Source organism: Pangasianodon hypophthalmus, chromosome 10 (genome assembly GCF_027358585.1).
Source record: "Pangasianodon hypophthalmus isolate fPanHyp1 chromosome 10, fPanHyp1.pri, whole genome shotgun sequence".
In the NCBI taxonomy this organism is placed as follows: domain Eukaryota; kingdom Metazoa; phylum Chordata; class Actinopteri; order Siluriformes; family Pangasiidae; genus Pangasianodon; species Pangasianodon hypophthalmus.
The window spans coordinates 18523443-18547257 of NC_069719.1; the positions used below are offsets into that span (position 1 = coordinate 18523443).

Here is a 23815-nt window from a genome sequence, read left to right on the forward strand (position 1 = left end):
ATTTACTTATTTATATGTTTTTATATCACATCCCAGATCTAGCAGTTGATAGATGAACTACGTTGTTATTGTTTGAGGTTTGAGAAGTACACTTGGCTATAATTTTACATATTTATCATTCTTAACAGCAGATACATCTATTTTTCTTGGACTCAAATTAATACATATCTATGGTTTCAAGAGTTGAAAAAGAATATTAATCCTTCATTCTCGAAACCTGGATTGATAGAAGACTTTGGAACTATATAGATACCAGTCTACTGTTTGTGATCTGATTGGAGGAGAGGGTGAAGGGTAGGGAGGCTTATAAATACACACAGATTGTCTGGGAGTCAGACACAGCTAGGTGAGAGTTGGTTAGGAAAAGAAAAAAGAAGAGCCACGACCTGAGCTTTTCAGTGTCCATCATGGGAGACACTAAGCTCTGTCTGTTTCTTCTTCTCAGCACTTATGCCTTGGCTGGTAAGATTTACATTAAAATTTTTATTGAATTGAATTTAGCCTTACATTATATTTTCCTTTAAATGATGTGGCTGGATGAAGATGACTAAATGTTACGAAAATATGAATGGCAATTTTTAAAAATTTGTCAAGGAAAATGTTATCTTCCATCTCAATACAATTCATTTGAAATTATATTTATTAATGGACAATTTCTTGCAAATATATGGATATATTATACAATAATTTATGCATGTTTATAAATTAGTGGTCCCTGGGTTGTTTCTGTCATAATTAATGCAGTTTGTTGAAGTGATATTGCGATTTTTATTTGTTTGTTTGTTTGTTTGTTTATACAAAATTCAGGGGTGGAACAGTAAAGAAAAGTAACAGTATCCACAAATACCAATATCGGTTTTCAGTATATGACAATATATGCTTACAACGTCACAATGTATTGACTATAAGTGACATGTAAATAAATTCTTAAGCATTCTTAGCCTTCATCTGTTAAAGAAAACAACACTAAAGTAGAATTTTCTCTTATGTACCCTTGTTTAAAATTAAATTAATCTTCTAGCGTATTTTCAGGGGATGCACCATACCTGAAAAAAGATTACATTTATACCTATATAACACAATTTCAAAAGCAACTATTTACTATTTCATTACTTATACCCCTGCTAGAAATTTTCTTTTACCTTGGTGTCTGGTGTTAGGTTAGAGCTGTGTTATGTTTTTACTTGATCAAATCAGTGAACAGTTATAAATGTAATCTAATTGGAAGACAGCAACTGGAATTTAATGAACTATATTAACTATTTTTGAAAGAGTTGTTCTGATTCAATTATATATTTTTAATCTTCCTTGCCCAGAGTCAAGCACTCAAGTGACTGGAGAAGTGGCAGGAGAAGAATCAGTATGCCCATGTAAGTTATCCACTAAAATCATGTTAATGTTTTATATATATATATATATATATATATATATATATATATATATATATATATATATATATATATATAATGTTTTTTGTCAAATCCTGTCCTATATGAAACCTGTCCCAGTCAGACTTTGGTATTTTAGTTTGGATTGATTTGTTCATGTCAAACTGAAAAGATATCAGCACTTAACCTTTGTACTCTGTTGTTTATGAGTACAGTGTATTGATGAATGTATTGACTCACAGAGGTGCCACTCTGTCAGGGAACAGTCCAAAGTTCTCGGGTCAAAATGCTGATTTGGAACTGTTTATGAAGTGGCTCAAAACAACCCATAAACACATCACATGCAGTTACTAATGACTGACTTTAGTAGATCAAACTTGATCTGTGTACATAAAACATACATTGTGCTGTTGTATCTTCTTGATTAGCAAATAATAATAATAATAATAATAATAATAATAATAATAATGTACAAATGGTTTAACTGACATTATTTTTTTGCCATTATTTTTAATATCTAGTGGCAACACGATTTAGGAACTTCAGAAAATATATTTATCAGTACACAGCTGAGAGCACGAATGGAGTGCCTGGAACAGCTGACACCAAGAATGGGCCCAGAATATCCTGCAAGGTAAGAAAAATGTTATAATGTACGGTATGAAAACTATAATTTTTCAAACATTTCTAAAAGAAAATAGATAGAAAGTACAGTAGAATATATAGTAGCTAAACTTTACATCTTGTAAATAAATATGCATTATGGTATTGTGGTGTGTTTGTCAGTATCTGAGCTGTTTGTTGTAATTTAAGAGTAAGTCTAGATATCTGTACTTATGTAATTACCTTGAAGACTTTATCACTGAGGAAGACCCTAGTCACAAAATATGTTCATAATATATTTAATGTCATTATGGGTGGGATTTCTAATTCTCCAATTTTCACCTGTTTCCTCATCTAGGTAGAACTTGAGGTTCCTCAGACATGCAAATTTGTCCTGCACACCACTGAGTGTGCACTGAGTGAAGTGACTGACATTGATGCTCAGGGCCAGCCAGTCTACACATCAGCTCCTGGAACTGAGTCCTTCAAGGCAGCCATGGAGAGGTGAATGCAATCATGCTAAGGTTTCAAACACTGTCAAAGGATGACTAGAAAGTGTGAAGGAGAATGTATTCTTACTAATGTGGACTGTTTACTAATTGGAGTGAATATCTGGTGTATTTAGGAGTCCCTTGAGTTTTGTGGTGGAGCAGTTGGTCAAAGTTTCCATCTATCCTGAAAAGGACGAACCTGAGAATATAGTAAACATAAAGAAAGGAATCATCTCTGCTCTCTTAGTGCCTGTCATTGAGGAGGAGCACAATAGAATAATGGTAAGATTGTTTAGGACATTTCAGTCATGTTGTCATGGAATGCCTATGCCTGTGTTATTATGTGGTCATTACTGTGCCATTATTTCATGAATGTCTCACTACTCCTTTGTTTTAAAGACTACCATACATGGTAGGTGTCCAACTGACCTCACTGTCAACTTGAGGAACGATATTGACACTGATGTCACTGTGGTCAGGGATTTGTCAACGTGCAGTCACTTTTATCCTCACAACCTCCCCACCAGTCCTTTGTCCCTTCTACTTGACCTGGTAAGATAGAACTTTACTGATGGTTAACGTGTTTGTTTGTTTTTTAAATATATATATATATATATATATATATATATATATATATATATATATATATATATATATATATACATACTGTATATAAAAGCGTGCTCAACAACATTTTTTTTACAGAATGGACTTCTCAGCAAGTTCATCACTAGCACCCAAACCTGCAACTATCAGTTTGACAACAAGAGGAAGCACATGACAGAGGCCCAATGCACAGAGAAACACCTCTTCATTCCATTCTCTCAGGAGTGAGTAATAAGTACCAGTGCATCTTCCCAGCAATATTATATTCTTAAACGTTATTTCCGTAGTTACAGGGAGCATAAAAGCAAGAGACAATGCAAAATGCACTTTAGATTAATCCAGTGATATAGAAAAGAACTCAGTTAAACATCTAATAGTATCTGAATGTATTGTGAATACATTGAGGTGACTGGCCTCATTGTGATTATTATGTTAATTTGTGTTCACAGAAAATGTATCTTAATGTACCAATATTGGTAATACCTACATGAATTGGCCATAATCAAAGTCATGAAATTGAAGCCGTACTCTTTTTCATATTCTTGATTTGTTATTTCGTGTTGTCCAGTTAATTAATTGTGCCTACTTTTTTGTTTCATTTATGCTTTTTTCATAAGAGTAATGCATAGGAGTAATGCATACAATATTGTATGTTTTTTACATTTCCCAAAACATGTCTGTCAGCTGCAAAATACTGTGGTTACAGTAAATTTACTAAATACTAGACTAAATGCTGCTTGGTGCTTGGGTTGTTACAGTGCTTTGCAAATGTATTCACCCCCCTTTACCTAAAATAGACTTATTTGGGATTTTATGTCATGAACCTACACAAGACAGACCATGAGAGAGAATTGGGAGGAAAATCGATATAGTTTGCAAAATTATTTTCAAATAAACACACAGGTGGATTAATTATCAACTAATTATGTGACTTCTGATAGCAGCTGGTTGCACCAGAACTAATTTCACAACAAAGGGTATAACTACTGCAATCACAAATTTTCACAATTTTTATTTGTAAACAATCTTGCAACCTATATTGATTTTTCCTAACACTCGATTAATCATTATGGGCTATTTTGTATTGATTCACAACATGACATCCCAGTTAGGTCTATTTCAGTTCTATCTTGTAACACTAAAATATGTGGAAAAGTCCAAAGGGTTAAATATGTATGCAAGTCACAATATCTGCAAGAAAAACAAAAAAAAAATTAACTTAAACTTGAAAATTAAAGTCAGAGCTAGCCTAACTGAGACATGCCTCCATTTTGATCAAACTCTACTCTATGTGCAACATAGATTTATTTAAGCACTTTTTAAGTTACTCTTTTCTTTTTTAATTTCTTTAATTAATATATGTGCATTTAACTCAACTCTGAATATGGCACTTAATTACTTATTTAGTCTCCACAAGTGAGTCTTCCACAGCAGCAGCCTGTATGCAGGTTTTGCTCCATTATAATTCCACAGATACTCTTTCTTGTATTTCAATACCTAGTGTATTTTATCTTTATTTTGCTGTTTCTTTCTATCATACATTAAACCTTATTCAATTACTGAATAATAAAAGTGTCATATTTAATAAGAAATCTCCAAGCTAATTCTAGCATTTTCTTTAGGGGCCAGTACGGTATTTCTTCTGAGGTGAAACAGAATCTGGTTCTGCAAGAGTCAGTGAAGATTAACAACAGATATTTCAATACAGACGGTATGTAACCTCCAAGGAAAAAAGTCTCAGTATATCACATAATCACATAGCTACAGATGGGTGACAATTTAAAGGAAACATTTAAAGGCATTTTGCTCGCATGGTTTGTGTCTAGTTGTCCCCTTATAGCAAATGTATTCAAACTTTTCCCCCATGAGCCCCATTTTTGGTGTATCTTTTTGGTGTATCTTTGCAATCTGTTGTTAAAATGCAAAGCTCCTATGCAAAATACATAAAGGTTGGCAGGTCTAATATTCTGGATATTCAAATATTTATTCATGACACACCTGCAGTTTGAATACCTCTGCCTTAGAGGGAAGAATCACTGCAAATCAAAACAAAGTTCTGACTGAACACCTCTATCCAGTGATGAAACATTTCTATGTTGAAGGCAAGACAATGTCCCCATCCACAGAACACAATGACTCACTGAATGGTTTGATGAAGATGAGAATGATGGAAATTATATGCTGTGACCTTCAGTCACCAGAGTTCAACCAAATTGAACATCACCGGGAGATTTTGGATTGACATGTTAGACAGTGCTCTCCACCACCATCAGAAAATTGTGAAGGAATACTGTATCTTTTGGTAGAATGGTGCTCCATCCACCAGTACAGTTCCATAGACTGGTGGTCTTATGGTGGCTGTCTTAGTAATTTGTCACTGTATATCTAAGATTAAGTGTTCTAGTTTGTCTATCTGGTGGAAGCCCTTAATAGTTCTGTATAGAATGGTGTTTCCCTATCAGAGAATTTTCCAAGTTGAACCTCTTTAGGAAGCTAAGAACCCCTTTTCTAAGACAGTTGTAATAAGGGTTCCTCTCTTTTCTTTTTGAATAGGCACATCTGAGAAAACACTTTTCCAAGAAGAAGTGGAAGGCTCATCTTTTATTGAGACCAAGGAGGACATTGTTACCTTGATGAAAACCCTCAATGACCTGCCTCGCTCCGGAAGAAACCAGGAGAGGGCACGTCTATTCCATAAACTTGTTTCACAGATCCGTGGAATGAAGAACGAGACCTTGTCTTCGTCCGTTGACGAGATGATTGAGATTTCCAAATGGCTGACCTGGCAAGCTCTGCTCCAGTGTGGAACCAGTGAATGCACCAGTGCCATTCTGCAGGTCCTGAGAGGTATCAATGAACCAGCTTGGGAGGTAGATGCCATAATGTATGCCTTGAGTCTTCTGCCACAAGCCAGTCCACAGCGCCTTAGAGACATGCTTAGCATGGCCCAGCACCGCCAGAGCAAGCCCATCATGTATGCCCTTGCTAACACAGTGAAAAAGTGAGTGTTTTTTTTTTAATCTTCCAGTTTCCTCATGTAGGCTTATTTAATGTGTAGACTTGGAAGATAAATTACTAGGTAAAATTATTTTAATTTCTTACTGAATATGTTTAAATGTGTGTTTTTTATAGATTCTCCAAAGATCAGGCAACTAATATTCCTGAGGTGAAAGAGGTAGCAGAGTTCATGGAGTTTATGCTGGGTGACTGCTCAGGAGATGAGGACAAAACCTTTCTCACATTGAGGGTACACACAATATTTTATCTTGCGTTTCTTGGCAGAATTATCATTTAGATAATCATAGCTAAGTTAGATAACTATTGATAAATAATCACTGAGAATTACTGAGAATAAACAGGATTGTTTTGCAGGTCATTGGTGTCATGGGGAAATATATGGAGAGCTTTTCATCTCTAAAATCCACTCTCTTAAGCTGTATGCGCCAGCAGGATGCTTCTTTGTCAGTACAAAAATCAGCCATCCATGCTTTCAGACTGATGGAACTTGACTCTGATGTAAGTCAAATCTTTAACCAAACTTTTCTGAAACAATGCTAATTTAAACTAAACAATACAATTGTTTCATGAACATTTTATTTTACATTGTTGTTTCATTTGCAAAATATTCCTATTATATCATGATTTCAATGTCTTCGTTTAATTCTTTATTTTTTTGTCTTGGCTTCCAGGTGACTAGCGCCCTGTTACAGCAGTACCAGGACACTGAAGCACCTGCCCAGAAACGCATTGCTGCATATTTAATGTTAATGAGGAACCCTGATGTAGTAGAGGAGGTGTTGAAGACACTGAAAGATGAGAAGGATCTGCAGGTCAAGAGCTTTGTTGTGTCTCACATCACCAACCTCTTGGACACAGAAGATCCAAATCTCCAGACGTATGTTTGAAAAACCTATATATCTTATTATATTTTATGATATAATCACATATTTTATGTTTTAGACATAAACTACAGTACGATATTTTCTAGTTTTTGATATTCCAGGTGTTTGGTATAGGGTGTTGCTAAAAATATTCTTCTTGTCTTTTATTCTTCAGTTTAAATGTTTAAATGTTAAAATTTATATATTTAGCCAAATGCTAAATAAGAAAAATTCAACTTTGATAAAGACACCAGTCCATATTCACACCTCTGTTCTCTTCATGTCATACAGAGCAAAGAATTACATTCAAAAAGCCTTGGAGAGTGATGAGGACTTATCTCCTATGGATTTCACAAAGTTTTCTCATAATTACAAGATTAAGGTGCCCTGGACTGGCTCTGTAGAGAGCAATGTCATCTTTGACTCTGCCAATTATTTGCCCAGAGAAGTCACATTGGCAACCACCCTCGATACTTTCAACTTGGAGTTACTGGAGGTATTGTTTTATCCAGTTTTTTATATCTAATAATGTCACATAATATCACAATATATTTGGTCTTTAATATCCTTAATTAAATGCCATCCTGTTTTTTTTTTTTCAGATTGGTCTGGAAGGTGAAGGTTTAGAGCCAACCATTGAGGCCCTGTTTGGTGAAAATGGATTCTTTCCTGATACCATCTCCAAGGCTATGTACTGGGCAAATGACCAGGTTCCACCCCAAATAAGCAAGGTTCTGGAGAAATGGATTGCTCCCTTAAAAGGCAGCAGGATGAAGAGAGAGGTATAATAGGAACAAGGAACATATTGTATAGTGGAATATTTAAATTTTGAAAATTGAAATAGGTTTTACAGACTAGTGTCCCCACAGATCTCCCAGAACATTTTGGAGCAGATTAAAAACAACTTCGACAAGTTCAGACAAGGCCTCAAATCCCTTAAAGAAAACAAAGATGCCCCTAAAGCCATGGCCTACCTCCAGTTTATGGGAACAGAATTGGGATACATGAAGACAAGCGAAATCACTGGCATTCTTGAAAATATGATGACATACACAAATATTTTCTTCAGCGACATTTTATCACAAGTATGTACAATTAGACTATTGAAAATATTATACCGCTGCACCAGCTGGTACACTATAAAAGTATTTCTAAGTCGTATCTAAAAACCAACCTTACACCTCTCTCATGTTTGCAGTTTCTGCAGAAACTGTTATCTGCAACAGATAATGAGGTTTTTGCCCACTACATGTTCCTGGATGAAGCCTTCACCCTGCCCACAGGTTCTGGTTTCCCTCTGAAGTTCTCTTTGGCTGGAATTTTTGCCCCTGGTGCAGCCGGAGGCCTGAAGCTTAAACGTGGCATGGTAAACTTCTTGAGTCTCAATACATAGTGAACTTAATCTAAAGATTAAATTACTCTATACTTAGTATTTGGTCAGTTAAAGTTTTAGTAACATACTATTGTAATATAATATTGTAATATTGTAACTTCTTGCGTTTAATTCTACTGTGTATATAATGATGACAGCAAAGGAGTTATATGTAATAATTATGACAAAAAAACAGTAGTCAGTGGCAGATTATATAGTTTGGTATTATTTTAGTTGGTGTTTGAGAATGTTGTCAAAATGGAGCATCTTTTAACTGTAACATTTTCTGTCATTATTGACAGCAAGAGCTCGCATTCAAGCCATCGATGGGAGTGGAGTTTGTTACCCAGATGGGCATCTATTTCCCAAAATTTGTGGATGCTGGTATTAGAATGCACACAAACATATACCATGAGAGTGGCCTGGATTCCAAAATCACAATGAGTGCCAACCAAGTCAAGCTTTCTATCCCTGTAACAAAGGAGAACACCCAACTGCTAAGCATCAGGTAGGATAAAAAAAATACATAATATTTACAACAGTGGCATTTGCTTTCCCAACAACATGCATTCTTTGGTTAGCACATTAAAAATGGTTAAATTTAGAACCCCAAAATGTCTTTTCCTAATAAAGCCCTTGGTAAGATGGGTAAGAAAGGTAATGAATAAATGTCTTTGTTAATTAGCTTAGTCTGGCAAAAATTCACTATTCTCTGATTCTCTAATTCCACATTTTGATGAATGACTAAGAGAATTTTGTGTCACCTCATATTTATCCCCCAGTGAAACAGGAAGTCATGGTTGAATGCTTAAGAGTATACTTAAATTTCTAAGTAGATTTCTTTCAGTGCAAGATTAAGCCAGTTGACCACAAAGGCATTTTTCAGAACCTTTTATGCCCATCTTTACCAAGGGGGCCAGTATTTCTGGAGCTGAATGTATATCATATTTAGTGCAATCCAAAAAGATCTAGGTAGAAACTATAATGTTTTAGTAACTTAGTAATTTTGGCACAGTCAACTGGTTGGCTTTTGAAAATTAACTACTGTTATATTTAGTGTAAAGGAATCAATGGAAGATGGTATGCTAGAACTAGAGATGGCTGTTCCTGCTCTACAGCTGGATGCTTCTGCCACTGTCAGTCTAAAGAACATGAATGGCCTTGTTCTATCTGTGATATACAGTTATGACTAAGAAAAATGAAAATAAAATGATCTTAATAGCATAAAGATGTAGTTAACAATGCATCATATTAAATAAAGTATATAAGTTTTCACTTTAACAGTTTATGTTGAATTTATGATGTTTATATTATGTCCTTTAAAAACAGCAATGAGCTCTTTTCAATCACTTCCACTATGGTCAAGAAAGTGTCTCGCAATGAGGAAGACAAAACTGACTCCACACAATGCAGCCCCATCTTCCCTGGAATGAAGTACTGCACCATACTAAACTACTACAATAGCAACTCTGCCCATTCCCCCTACTACCCCCTAACTGGAGAAAGTAGGTAAGTAGGCTGTCAACACACACACATACATATGTGTGTATATATATATATATATATATATATATATATATATATATATATATATATATATATATATGTGCTTTATGATATATTTTATATGGTGACCTGACAGTACCTCTTAAAGTTCATATGCATTGACTCTTTGGTGACTGCAATTATAATTTCACATCAAAATAACACTGACAAAGTTATTGGGGTTACTATTTCTGCATTGTTTTTATCAAGACACTTATTTTTCTATTGTTCTTGTGAATTTTTTGCATCAAGTAAAGGTGTTCTAGGTTCATTAATGTTCATTAAAGCTCCAGTGTTCCATAGAATTCCTCAGTATATGATTGCTCCAGATCACCCCAAATCACTGGCAATTAAATATTGATTTAAATTACCTTTATTTACTGGCCACATTATGACACTTAAAATGCATGACTACTGTGCTTTAAAGTGTTTGAGCGTAATGTAGAAACTGCAGTCCTGCACAGCAGCACATGCTCTGACTCTGATTAAATCATCATTAATATTGTAACTGGGCTTTGTTCATGAGAACCCCATGTAGGAAACAGAACACATTTTGCAAAGGATTAATCATTACAACAAACTATAACAAAATATACTTGGGCGAATATTAATTTCACCAAGTATCACCTATGTGGGGAAAACACTGGCCTTCTAATAGGTTTCTCTGAATTAACCATTTCCTCTCAGGTTTGCGATGGAGCTTCAACCCACTGGGGATGTATCAGAATACACTGCAACTGTCTCTTATGAAGTCCTGAAGGAGGGCAAGGAAGGTCGCCATAAGGTTGACTCACTGGTTGTTTCTCTTAAGGCTGAGGGTAAGTAATCCAAAATGTTTTACTAGTGTTTGCAAGTGCTCATTGTTCACTGCACATCTGACTGAGATCATCAGCTAATTATTAAACTCTTCATGATCTAGGTTGGATGTGGTAAGAGTTAGAAAATTTTGAAACATCAGGGGAGTGATCCACATTCTTTGTATACTAAAATAATACCTAAATACAATTCCTCTTCCTCCTTTAGGCACCACACCTACAGTGGCTACTGCCACCTTGAAATATAACCGTAACAAGAAAATCTTGACCAGTGAGCTTCAAATACCAGACTTTGATGTTGAGGCTGGTATTAAGCTGGCAGTCATGGATAACACTGGAAAAGGGAAAAAGATGCATGGTATTACAATTGATGTAAGGAACAGAAAGAATCTCCAACTGTCCTTGGTTGGACGTGCCAGGTACATTGTAGACTACTATCATTTCAAATTGCACTAATACCACTAAATTCTACTTTTTTGCCACATTAGGCTATATATCTTAAATGAATTTTGCTGCTTTATGTCTGATTATAATATGGTCAGCTGATGTTTTGATGAAATATGACCACTAGATACTAATAATTCTACTAATAATTCTATTAATAAGTACTTAATCGAATTGTTACTATGAGTCAGAGTCATAATTTAAGGGATGTGAATTTGTGTCTACGAGCAGACTAGAGTCTATGGAAGATGGTATGCTAGAACTAGGGATGGCTGTCCCTGCTCTACAGCTGGATGCTTCTGCCACTGCCAGTCTAAAGAAAGTGAACGGCCTTGTTTTACAATTTGAAACGGCTTTTAACGTCCCAGAGGCTTCATCGCGGCAGAAAGCCAGTCTTAGATATGGTATTATTATATCCCATATGGATTTTCTATTTACACATGAGAATTGCAGGATGTGTTTTTCAATGCATTGTGCATGATACGCTGTGTTTCACAGATGAGAACAAGATTGAGCTGGAGATTAAGTCAGATGTGAATTCTGAGGTTACAAAACTCATCCCAGACATTGAAAACTACCGTAACCAGCTACAAATGTTAATTGATGACATCCTTGATAAAAAGGTGGCCAAAACTGATATGAAACTTCGACATATTGTTTCAAAAGGAATAGAGGTAAGAGTTTTAAAACTTCCTCATTTATTTTAAGACATTATGACATAATTTTCTTGCGTACTTTTGACAGTTGAAATGCTTGAGAAATCTTGATTGCGACTTCATGTGAAAAATATTTTATAGAAACAAGAAAAAGTAATATATTATTGATATGTAATTATATATATTTGGACTTTTTAGAGCTTTTTAGATCTGAACAATTTTTTTCTGTATCTTCAGGCAGGTAACATTTGGCTTGAGAAATTTGGAGGAGACATTCCATATGTGAGGAATCTAAGGAGCAAAAGATATATCCCAGAACTCACGTTGCCCTCAATACCAGAGAATCTGTATTTCAATTCGTGAGTCATTTATCATTTTATTACATCACAAATGTCACAAAAATTCCCAAGATAAATCCCAAATCCTGGTATATTTTACATTATTAGTTGAATATAACTAATATTAACTCTTTTCGACTTTATTTTAAAGTATTTGTGTCTCATTGTTTTGTTTCTTTTAGTGATGCACTGTTCCGGTACCAGTTCAACAAGGGCAAAATATTCTTCTCACTGCCTCTTCCTCTTGGCGGGATATCCTCTGCAGAGTTAAACATCCCCTCTGTGTTAACACTCCCCCCTATTAATGTGCCAGGCCTTGGGCTAGATATGCCTGAAACTAAGTACAAAATCCCCTCCTTCACAATCCCTCAGAGCTTGGACTTCTCATTACCCTTGATTGGCATGGGAGAGGTTTCTGCTAAAATGAACACCAACTTCTATGACTGGGAAGGTTCATTCCAAGGGGGAAATTACACTGATGATGTTCCCAGCTACATTGCTAAATACAAAGTTATGGCCACCAGTCCCTTGACACCTCTTTCATATAAAGTTGAAGGTATCACAATTATTTAGTTATTAAGTTATAATTATATTAAATTATAGGTTAAGTTATAATTATATAATTATTAAGTTCTCGCCTGAAAATATGCCAGATTTATACATTTTGAAAACATACTTAACAGTGGCAGTCCCAAGTGAATAATGAATATATTAATTTGATATATATATATATGATCATATATATATGATTAAAATGTTCCTTTCTTCATCAAGGTACAGCTCTGGTTTCTGGCACTTTTGATGACACCTTTAAGTTCCTTGTGAATGGCTCCTTGAACCACAGTTTTCTTGATGCTAGCTTCAGTGTTCTTGAAAGCATGAGTGTTTCTGACAAAATCAGGGAAATTTACAAGCTTGAAGCAACAAGCCCATTTGGACTAGAAACTTCCCTGTATTATTCTGCTCAGTCATCTCTCACAGATCATGAGATCACTGCAGATGGAAATATAGATGGAGTCTTCAAAATAGGACCCCTGTATGCCAACACCACATATACCCAATCCTACACCTTTAATCTCCTCAAAGAAGAAGGAATGGGAGAATCTGTCTTGAGATTTGACTCCTCAGTCATCCAGGGTCAAACTGTGACCAAGGGAGAATATCGCAATAAAGAGCTATCCATTGTGTCCAAAACAAGTGCACAACAGGATGCTCTGAAGCATACAGCTGAAGTGAACTACAAAGATGGACAATTGTCTTTGAAATCAGCTGCTAGTGTTAGAGCACTGGACAAAACACTTCGCATTCAGACTGACCTACATATGACAAAGGAAGAAGCCAGCTTCAAATTTGAGACCCACGCTGATGCTGCAGCAAATCGAGCATACTCCATGCTCATGGCATCTCTGAATGACAAAGGACTTGAAGTGAACTTGGATGGTTCCCTAAACTTTGAAAATAGCCATGGAACACACAAAGGTACACTTACTTTTGGAGTGAATGGCTTGGCCACAAGTTGTACAACAACCTTTCAGTGTAGCTCAATGACATTTGAGAATGTCTTAAATGCTGGCATTGATGGAACCGATGGTGCGTCCATGTCTCTCATAACTAAAGCATTAGGTCAGGACAATACGGTCGAGTTCAATGTAAAGGGCAAGATCTCTAAGACTGAAGTTACCTTAAACAGCATTTTGAAAGGCAATGCTTTTGAGGGTGATGCAAGAAACACAATGAATTTGGCTCTGAATGAGCAGGGCCTGACTGTCTCCAACATTATGACAGGCACCTTACAGAAAATGAAGACTGAAAGCACTCATACCCTGACTGTAACTCTATGGACCCTGGCATTCCACTCCAAAACAGATAGTTTCATCTGTGATGGTGCATCATACAACCATGATATCAAGGTTAACATTAGGCCATTTGTTACATCTGTGCTCTCAAACAGTAAAGTTGAGATATTTGACATCACCCTCAGCAATGATGGCTCTCTGAAGTTGGAGCCTTTCAAGTTAGAGGCAACTGGAAGCATTACTGGCAAATATAAGGAGGATACCATTAAGACCACTTGTGGAATCAATTTTTCTGACTTGAGTGGTTCAATAAAATGTGACTCAACTGGAGACGTTCTGGAGTCCCAGATCCGCCAGAACGCTGAACTGGAATTTGCTGGACTGTCCTCTGTTTTTAAAAGTGAGACCCTTTTCAATTCCAGATCTTTGCGCCTTGAGAATGTCATCCGTACAATGGCAATGCCATTAAGCCTTACTGTTGATGGCATTTTGAATATTGATGGTTCAGTGAATTGGTATGGTAAGCACACTGGGCAACTCTACAGCAAGTTCCTCTTAAAAGCAGAACCTTTTGCAATTGCTAATTCCCATGACCTGAGAGCCTCTGCCACACATATGTTACCAAATGGGAATTCAGCAGAAACTCACATTGAAAACAAATTCGATGGCTTGTTGATACCCAATGAGCAGTCCATCTTGTGGAAATTCAAGTCTAAGTTAAATAACCATGCATACAATCAAGACATCAGTATTTACAACAAAGAAGCAGATATGGGAGTTCAGCTCTCTAGTGTGCTCCACACAAATCTCTTGAGTGGAGAATCAAGTGACAATTCTTTGGACACCCAGGAATTCAGCATCTCTGGTTTCCTCAAGTATGATAAAAACAGTGACTGTCACATCATTGATTTGCCTTTCATCGAAAGCCTTCCTGTCGCCTTTGAGAAAATGAAAATCACAATTGTGAATCTTCTTGAATCCCTTCAGCAGTATCTCAATGGTTTGGATATCAATGATTTGGTCAGGCAGTTCAGAGAGAACTTGGACAAAGTTCCACAAAATGTTCGTTACTACATGGAGGAACTTGATCTAGAGAACAAATTAAACATAGCCAAGGACAAGGTGGTTTCTTTAGCAAGAGACTATGCTGTTACCTGGGATGATTTAGAAGCATCTATGGAAAAGCTTAAGATTGCGTCGGAAAAAACCTTAATTGATTTTGCTATCAAAATAAGAGACATTAAGGCCCAAATAAAAGATTTTATTGAAAGTGGATCATGGACAAAAATTCTAGAAAAAATTGGTAATGAACTCAAAACATTTGATGAAAGATATGGCATTACTAGTACAATCCTTAAAGTCATTAATGCCTTTGAAGATGTAATTAGTCAGATTGATCTGCAAAAGTTGCAGGACAGCAGCATGAATTGGTTGAGAAAGCTTGATGCCAAGTATGATATTAGAGCAAAACTTCAAACAAAATTGAGTGAACTGAAGCAAGCAATAGAGGCCTTTGACATTACAAAGTTTGTTCAGGATGTGATAAGCTATATAAGCTCATTTGATCTGGAGCAGTATGTGAATCAGCTGTCTGATCACATTCCAGCTGAAGACATTGAAAAAGTGATTGATTCCATTAAGGATGTCATTGTAAACTGGATTGAGGAATATGAACTTGTGGAAAAAATCAATTATGTTTACTCAAAAATAGGTGAGCTGTTTCAGAGATATGAAATTGAAAAGAAGATGGAACTCTTCATAGAACAGGCAACCACTCTTATCCAGCAGTACAAAATCCACAAGACTGTTGAGGCAATGGTAGAGACGTTAAAGTCTATTCCATTTGAATATTTTTCAGACAAGATCATTGAACTACTTCATGCTGTTGTGAGTGAACTGAAATTAGTTGACATTAAGCGAAACATTGATGAGTTAAATAATTATATCCAAATGATTATTAGGAATCTCAAGACTTTTGATTACAATGAATTTGTCAATGAAGCCAATGAGAAAATCAGTAAATTAATAAATTATATCAATGAACAAATAATGCTCTATGAAATCCCACAGAAAATAGAGGCATCCAGGGACTTTCTAAGAGATATGCATACCTCTATTGTCAAATATTTAGAGCAATTGAAAAACACTAAGGTAGCTGAGCTTTATAGGATGATTAAGGGTGTAATAGACAGAACAGCTTACAAGGATATTAAACTGAAGATTCAGGACACCCTTGAAGATATGAGACAGAGAATCCAGGACATGGACATTAGAGATGAAATCCTTGTTTACCTGGAAAGAGCAAGTGAATCCTACAACAATATGCTTGCCTATATCTCATCACAATTACATAACTTGATTGAGATTATACGCAAGGTATCTGGTGAACAAGAAATTCTTACTCAGATTCAACAAGCTATGGAAGAAGTTCTCAGTTTTCTGAAAAAGGCAAAAATTGAAATACTGGATTTTACAATTCCATTCACTACACTTCATGTTCCTGCTTTTGACATAAGTCTGTCTAGGCTTCAAGATATGAACATTCCATCTGTGATAACAATACCTGCATTCACAGTTCTGGATTTTGTCCACGTTTCATCTGTCTCCATTAACTTTGAGGAAATTAAGCAGAAGATAATTGAATTCATTGACCAAATCAGAGCGTTTGAAATTCCGGAGCTGGATCCCGAGGCCACATTTGGTGACTTAAGAGCACTGTACTGGTATTACCTGCCTGACTTCACTCTCCCAGAGATCAGACTTGTAGAGTTAAAGTTCCCTGAAATAAATATACCAAAATTAAATCTGGAGAATTTTGAGATCACCATGTTGCGTATTCCTGACATCAAGCTGCCACATATTGTACTAGAACCATGTGTACCTGCTTTTGGAAAGCTGTATGGAGAATTCCAATTAAAATCCCCACACTACACAATAATGACAGCGGCAGCAATTCAGAATACAACAACTACAAGCTTAGAGCCACAGTTCAAAGCTACTCTGACTTCAGAGGTAAAGTCAACTCTAGAAGTTCTTGGTTACTCTTTGGATGCAATGCTTCAAATTGAAGCCCCTAACATGGAGAAAATGGTGATTAGTGAGACCATAAAAGCCAGCCACATGGCTTTTACAATCAGTCATGAAGGTTCACTTATTTTCAGCGGCCCTTCAGCTGAGGCAACAGCGAAGACAGATGCTAAGGCTACAACTCAAATGTACAAAGCTGACTTAACAAACAATGTAGGAGTCATCCTAAAGAATGGAATATCTGTGAATATGAACACAAACTACAACCATGACATAAACATACCCTCCATGAAAATCTCAAGTCAGGCCACGATTACGAAAAACGCTGAGGCTCGACTTGAATCTGGAACCATCTCTGTGACTTGCAGAAATGTGGGAAATGGGAAATGGTCAATCCGGGACTATGCTGATGAAGGCATCCACAAGAGCAATCTGGAATTTAGTGTCAATTCAGGTACTGCAAAGCTAACCTTTGATGGTGAGACAAACAGCAAAATCCTGATAGCAAAACAATCAGTCAACGCTGAATCTGTCATCCTGAGTCATACTATCATTGATGTCACTGCTGAGACAGAGACTCCCTTCATGAAGAAAAGTGTAATGAGAGTGACAGGGAAAGCCCAAATGGAGGGTCTCAGAATTGAACTAACAGCCTCACACAATGCAGAACTGACAGGAAGAGTCAGTGGAACCCTATCAAATTCTTGTGAATTTTTGGCCCATCCTTTTGAGATCACTCTTGACTGCAAAAATCAAGGAAACTCTAAAATAGTTTTGCCCCTTAAACTAACTGGAAAAATTGATCTCAAGCAAGATTATAAGATGATTTTGAATTCTGAAAAGCAACATATATTTTGGGTGGGTCTAACTCGATTTAACCAGTACAAATATAACCACAACTTCACTTTAGATAACCGTGAAAATGATGCAGGAATCTATGTGTCAGTGGATGGTGAGGCTAATCTTGACTTTTTGACTGTCCCACTAAATATTCCAGAGATGACACTGCCAGGCTTTGGCATTAAAACACCCATGATCAAAGACTTTTCTTTGTGGGAGGATTTTGGCCTGAAAGACCTACTGACCACACCTCGTCAATCATTTGACATTGATTTTAAGCTCCAGTATCAAAAAAACATGGACAAACACACTTTTAACCTAGATCTTGAACCCATCTATGAATCTATTAATGAAAATGCTAAAATCTTAGGAGTACATTTTGAACTTGGACGAGATAAAGTCTTTGATGCCTTAACAAATTCTTATAACCAAGCCAGGACCCAGTTTGAAAAATTCAATATTGACACATCCAAACAGCCCCCAAGGTATTTCACTGTCCCTGGATACACTGTACCTCTGTTAAATATTGAAGTATCAGCCTTTAGAGCTGAGCTGCCTGCAGTCAGCTATTTCATCCCCAAAGAGGTTAGCACACCTAGTTTCAAAGTTCCTATGATGGGTTTTTCAGTGCCCTCCTATACTCTTGTACTTCCATCTCTAGAACTGCCAGTCTTGTATGTCCCTGAGACCCTCAGAGAGCTGACACTACCTACATTCACATTACCAAATATTCAGAACAACATCATGATACCTGCTCTAGGAAATGTGACCTATGACTTCTCATTCAAGTCACCAGTGATTACTGTGAATTCTAATGGCGGCCTTTACAACCAGTCTGACATTGTGGTCAAATTGGGAGCATCTTCGACCTCTGTGTTTGAGTTCCTTAAGGGCAAACTTGATGGTACAACCAGCATCACTAGAAAGAGATGTCTGAAAGTGGCTACGACTCTGTCACTGGAGCACAAAAATGCGGCATATACTCATGATAGCAGTGTCAGTCTCACCAAGAGGAGTATAGAGGCTTCCCTAGCAAATGTTATCAAAATCAACCTGCCTGTTTTTACAATGGATTTAAATCAGCAGCTTCGTGGGAATACCAAGACCAAGCCTAATTTTGCCTCAAACATGAAGGTTGACTACACTTACACTCTCCCAGCATTAAAAAGTGAAGGGAAGGGAAACATGCAACATGATCTTGTGCTTGAGGCACTCTCATCCTATTTCTCTGTGGAGAGTTCACTGAGGGGAAAGACAGATGGAACAATAATGGAGAAGGGACATTTTTCAGAATCTTTAGACAATGATGCAATAGTATACCTAAATTCCAATGGTCTACGTTTCACTCTAAAAACAGCTGTAACCTCCGATGTTGATTATAAGAAGGCTAAAATCTGGAACATGGACATGACTGAGAACGTTGAACTTGAGGCTTCTCTTAGACGTGTTTATGCCACAGTGAATTATACAAATAATAATGAGGTGAATATTGCCTCTTTTTCAACCAATGGAAAGCACACTGCAAAGGGAACTATTGAGTTTGTTCCACTGACAACCCTGTCTGCTAGTCTAAATATTGATATGTCACAGCCATCTAATCTTGGTCTTGCAAATATAATGGAGAATGTGGATCTAGCTGTCACCTCAGGCAAACAGAAGTTCATTTGGAGTAGCAAGGAACAACTAGCATCAATTAAACATTCAAGTGATATGATGCTGTCCAATGATGAATCTGAGATACGCATGGAGATTGCAGAATCCGTTGAAGGTCATCTTGCATTTTTGAAGTCTATCAGACTGCCTATCTATCAGAAAACTCTATGGGACGTGATGAAGTTTGATGAGGCCACCAGTCCTGACCAATTACAAGTCTTTAATGTTGCTACTCATTTGGTATATACCAAGAGCATGGATGGAACACTGTTTTCACTGCCTGCAAAAGTATTTGAAAATGGAGTCGTTTTTAATATTCCAAAAACCACACTAACGGTACCCAATTGGATGAAGCAGATTCCACAGATTATAAGAGAAATGGATCAGCGACTTGAAAATGTTGACATGCTTGATTCTGTTTCTATCCCACCTGTAATCACTGTTCCAACTTTTGACATGCCTCTTACAACTCTTCGAGTGCCATCCTTTACCTTAGATCTACAAAACCTGCAAATCCCAGATTCTATCAGCATGGATTCTTTTGATATAACATTGCCAGGACTGCCAAAGGTCAAAGTTCCCAGCTTTGAAATCAACACAAAATACATCAAGGAGAAAATGTCTTTCCTGCTTTTGAAGTTACCTCAGTATGAAATCACAATCTCACCATTTACCCTGCCTAAATCTTTCACCATTGGTGAACACACGATCAGCCTGGATGACCCCATTAAAGCAATATGTAATTTTGAGATGCCAGCTATAACAATCCCAGAACAGAAAATTGAGATCCCAGAGATATCACTTCACTTACCTGTCAGTGTATTTATTCCATCTTTTGGTGCCCTCTCCACTTCTGTGAAAGTTTCTTCTCCAATTTACAACAATACATGGACTGCAAAAGTAGAGAACAAGGAACCAGGTTTTGTTTACACACTGAAGTCCTCATGCACATCCACCATGACCTTCCTAGGATATGATCTGGAAGGTAATGATTGTTTGATATAAACAATAACATGTTTTGATATATACAGTGGACAAGCCAATTTTTAAATAAGTAATATGCTAACCATACTAAATACTATTCTGCACATTCTTTATTAAGCTGTTGCCAGTGTCTTATTGGATAATGGAGCTATGAGTCTGGATGGAAAATGCACCTTCTCCCACAATGATGTAAAGGTGAACTGGAAGCATGATCTCCATCAGAATCTGAGGTAATAATGAGTGTATGTGGAAAATGCAGCATGCCTATCATTTTAAATTGTCAACTCTTCTAGGAACTGCCATAGTTCCTGTTGTCCTTTTAAGCTTTCTCTCTCAAGATCCCCTAACACCTGGGAAAGATTTGAAAGGAAACATTTTAATCTCCCAATCTTGAATTTGTTTTTAAACTGAATTTTGAACACAATGTAAAAATATTGGATATTGGTCTCCATGGTTTTTTCTAATAAGATGTTCAAAATTAGACAAAAAAACTATTACTACTTGCTATGAAATTGGTCTTCATTATTGGTGGAAATTGAGTTAGTCAAATAATAGTATTTTATTGCTTATTTTTTCCATGCAGAATTAAACGTGAGGAGCCTTCTGCCTCAAGGTAACTGTGCTTAGTTATTATTTCCACTGAACTTCATTGTTAAATCTGTGTTATGGCTTACTTCAGAAAAATTGTCAGAATCAGAAAATAGGCAAAAGTCCAAATCATCAAATGCTGATTTTATTTCACAGGCCCCCAAGACACACACTGGACATTGATGTAACAAGCCAAACCTTTGCTGATGTGAAATTCCGCTATGCCTCCCACAATAATGGTATCACATCTTCAGTATCCTACCCAGATGGCTTTGTTGGATTTCAGTTAACAAGGAAGTCACCATCTCAGTACTATGCAAAACTCTTCACCAGATCCTTGGTAAGAAAGTTGTTTCATTTGCATAATAATATGTTATCGTTTTGGATTCTTATACCATTTTTATTTGATGTGATCAGGGTTACATGAGAAGTAACAGAATTTTACTATATAAAACCTTAATCTAAAAGGTCAAATCAGGGCAACTTGTAAGTGTTAAGATTGTTGTAATAAAAATATCTTCTTTCTTTGTTCATGCAGTCATCTCCTGACAAGGACACTGATCTGCTGAGTTTCAAAGTTACTCTAAAGAACTCTGAAAGGCTAAACCTTCAAACTAGCTGGCAACTTAATGGGTTCTTTGACATGGTGAATGGGATTAAAGTCAAGCTGCCTGATATGACAGCGGCTCTTTATAATTTTGTCAACAAATATCACAAAGCTCATTTTGGCATTGACCTTAATCGTGCCGCTTTAAAGCTTAAGAATGCCATAGCAAACAATATTGACAGAGCTTACAGTAACATCCCCAGGGCATTTGATGCAATTCAGAACTCAGTTGAGCACCTGAGCCAGCAGAGTAAAGCAATGATGGAGAAAACAATGAAGAGCATGCCAGAGATCAACTTCCAGGATGTGATCTCCCGGGTTTCTAACAATGTCAAAGAACTACTTCAGCATTATGAGTCCAATGTCAGGGTCCTGTTAGATGCTGTAATGAAGTTCCTGAGTGAGACCAAGTTTCAGTTGCCAGGGTTGGAAGAGAAGTTCACTGGTCAAGAGTTGTACTACAAGATGAGACGATCTGTTTCAATGGCGGTCAGGAGAGCTGCAAGTAGATTTACCAGCCTTATGGAGACTATATTTGACACCATTTCAAGCTTTGTTAGTGAAATTAATTTCAGTCTTCCCACTACAAATGTAATTGTTAATGGTAAAGATATTTTGAGGAATCTAAAGTCTGCTGTGAAGTCCACACAGGATCGGATTATTCAAGCGATGAAGAAGTGGGAAGGTCTGAAGCTAGAGAACGTGCTGCAGAACATAAGTGACTTTGTAAAACTTTGCATCCAGAGGACAGGGGAGTTTATTACCTCTTTAAAGGCAGAGAAATTAGATGAGCTTTCTAATCATCTCAAGGGAATTTACACTGAGGCCAGCAACACACCAGCAATGCAGGAACTTGCAAGGCAGATTGAATTGGCAAAAACAAATGCAGCTGAGTACAAAGACAAAACAAAATTAAAGGTCCAAGAGGTCTACAATGGAATCTCCATGGAGAACCTTAACTCACAGATTAGTGAATCAATTTCAGTCTTAGAGAACCACCTTCGAGCTAACGTTGAAAATATTATCGAATATTCAAAGAAAGCTTCTCAGCATACGCAGCCATACATAAAGGTAACCAGCAAAAAGGTAGATGTGGATATTCCCCTGCCTTTCTACTGGAATTCTTTCAGTGAATGGCCAAGCATGACTTAAATGTTCAGATTTGGAATGCTTTTTATTATTATTTTTTTTTTAAATTTAAAGTGTAAAAAAAAAAAAAAAAAAAAAACCTTTGAAAAAATATTTGCTATGCTTATAGAAAATTATGTTTGAGTGTTTGTGTATAATTTGTTGATATGTTGTGTAACTGTTAGGCATGACATGATTAAAGTCTTCTTTGCATATTACATATGGGTGATTTTTTTCTCTTTCTCTGATGTTTGAATATAATTTCTTATTAGAATGAGCATTGTGAACAACTACTTGTACGCATTTTGTAAATATTTGTATTAAAATTGACCTCGCAACTGAGTTAAAATCCAATTCAAGGATAAAGATGTTTAAGGAGCCAATGAACTGATTCAAATTCCGTAACACTGTTTCCATGTATTGAATAGGGACTGTTAGATACCTGTAGGAAGAACAGAAACAGAATGTGGGCTCAATAATCATTATCAAACAAGTCAATCAAGACAGTCAACTTGCAAAAAAGGGAACAGAACAGAACAGGTGTTTCAGTATCAGTATTCAAGTACTTTTAGAAAAACATAAGCCCTGTACAAAGATAAGAGTAGTGGCATTGTACTTTAAAGTTATGAAGTCTAAATTAATTTATCATCTATGTAGAAAAACAAATTAAAAGTGACTACTACTACACCACAAGAAACACTGGAATATTTAATGGAAATATAATGGAAGCATTTTCCCTACTAATAAAAAAAAATACATTTTGCACCAAATGGGAAGACAATCCCACCTACTACAAGTGTAGTTCTAACATGTTTAGTTTTAATCCCAAATTACATTTAAAACACTCATTTTAATGTTTATTAATATTTAAAGGGTCCACAAAGGTTTAGAGGTACTCATGTAAATGTGTCAGTCAGGGGTGTTTCTAGAACTTTAAGGTATAAGGGGCTTAGGATTTTTTTCAAGCTGTCTAAAATACCCTAAAATATTTTCACATTGGTGTCTTCCTGGTTTAATCATGGCAAACCCTTATCAGTCAATATCAGGATTAAC

The 23815-nt window shown here is 36.4% G+C and overlaps 1 protein-coding gene across 1 annotated transcript; it reads left to right on the plus strand.

The window, feature by feature from the left end:
• Window positions 1-308: 308 nt before the first annotated feature.
• Window positions 309-22980, plus strand: apoba (apolipoprotein Ba). Its single transcript, XM_026933937.3, has 29 exons — window positions 309-462; window positions 1317-1370; window positions 1910-2022; window positions 2350-2495; window positions 2617-2764; window positions 2882-3034; window positions 3188-3312; window positions 4711-4799; window positions 5642-6089; window positions 6221-6335; window positions 6461-6604; window positions 6778-6983; window positions 7261-7465; window positions 7572-7751; window positions 7839-8054; window positions 8168-8335; window positions 8644-8849; window positions 9671-9850; window positions 10574-10704; window positions 10910-11120; window positions 11377-11549; window positions 11644-11819; window positions 12039-12160; window positions 12322-12695; window positions 12914-20440; window positions 20558-20669; window positions 21023-21052; window positions 21184-21367; window positions 21566-22980. The coding sequence occupies exons 1-29, from the start codon at window positions 408-410 to the stop codon at window positions 22784-22786; spliced, it is 13212 nt and encodes a 4403-aa protein (XP_026789738.3). The 5' UTR covers window positions 309-407; the 3' UTR covers window positions 22787-22980.
• The last annotated feature ends 835 nt before the right edge of the window (window positions 22981-23815 follow it).

What these genes read in the sequence shown, in the direction of transcription:
- apoba (XM_026933937.3), top strand. Translation starts at nt 408, where the DNA reads ATGGGAGACACTAAGCTCTGTCTGTTTCTTCTTCTCAGCACTTATGCC. An exon ending in TTCAAGGCAGCCATGGAGAG is followed by an intron (nt 2,496 to 2,616) that starts GTGAATGCAATC and finishes TGGTGTATTTAG; the next exon opens with GAGTCCCTTGAGTTTTGTGG. An exon ending in GAAGATCCAAATCTCCAGAC is followed by an intron (nt 6,984 to 7,260) that starts GTATGTTTGAAA and finishes CATGTCATACAG; the next exon opens with AGCAAAGAATTACATTCAAA.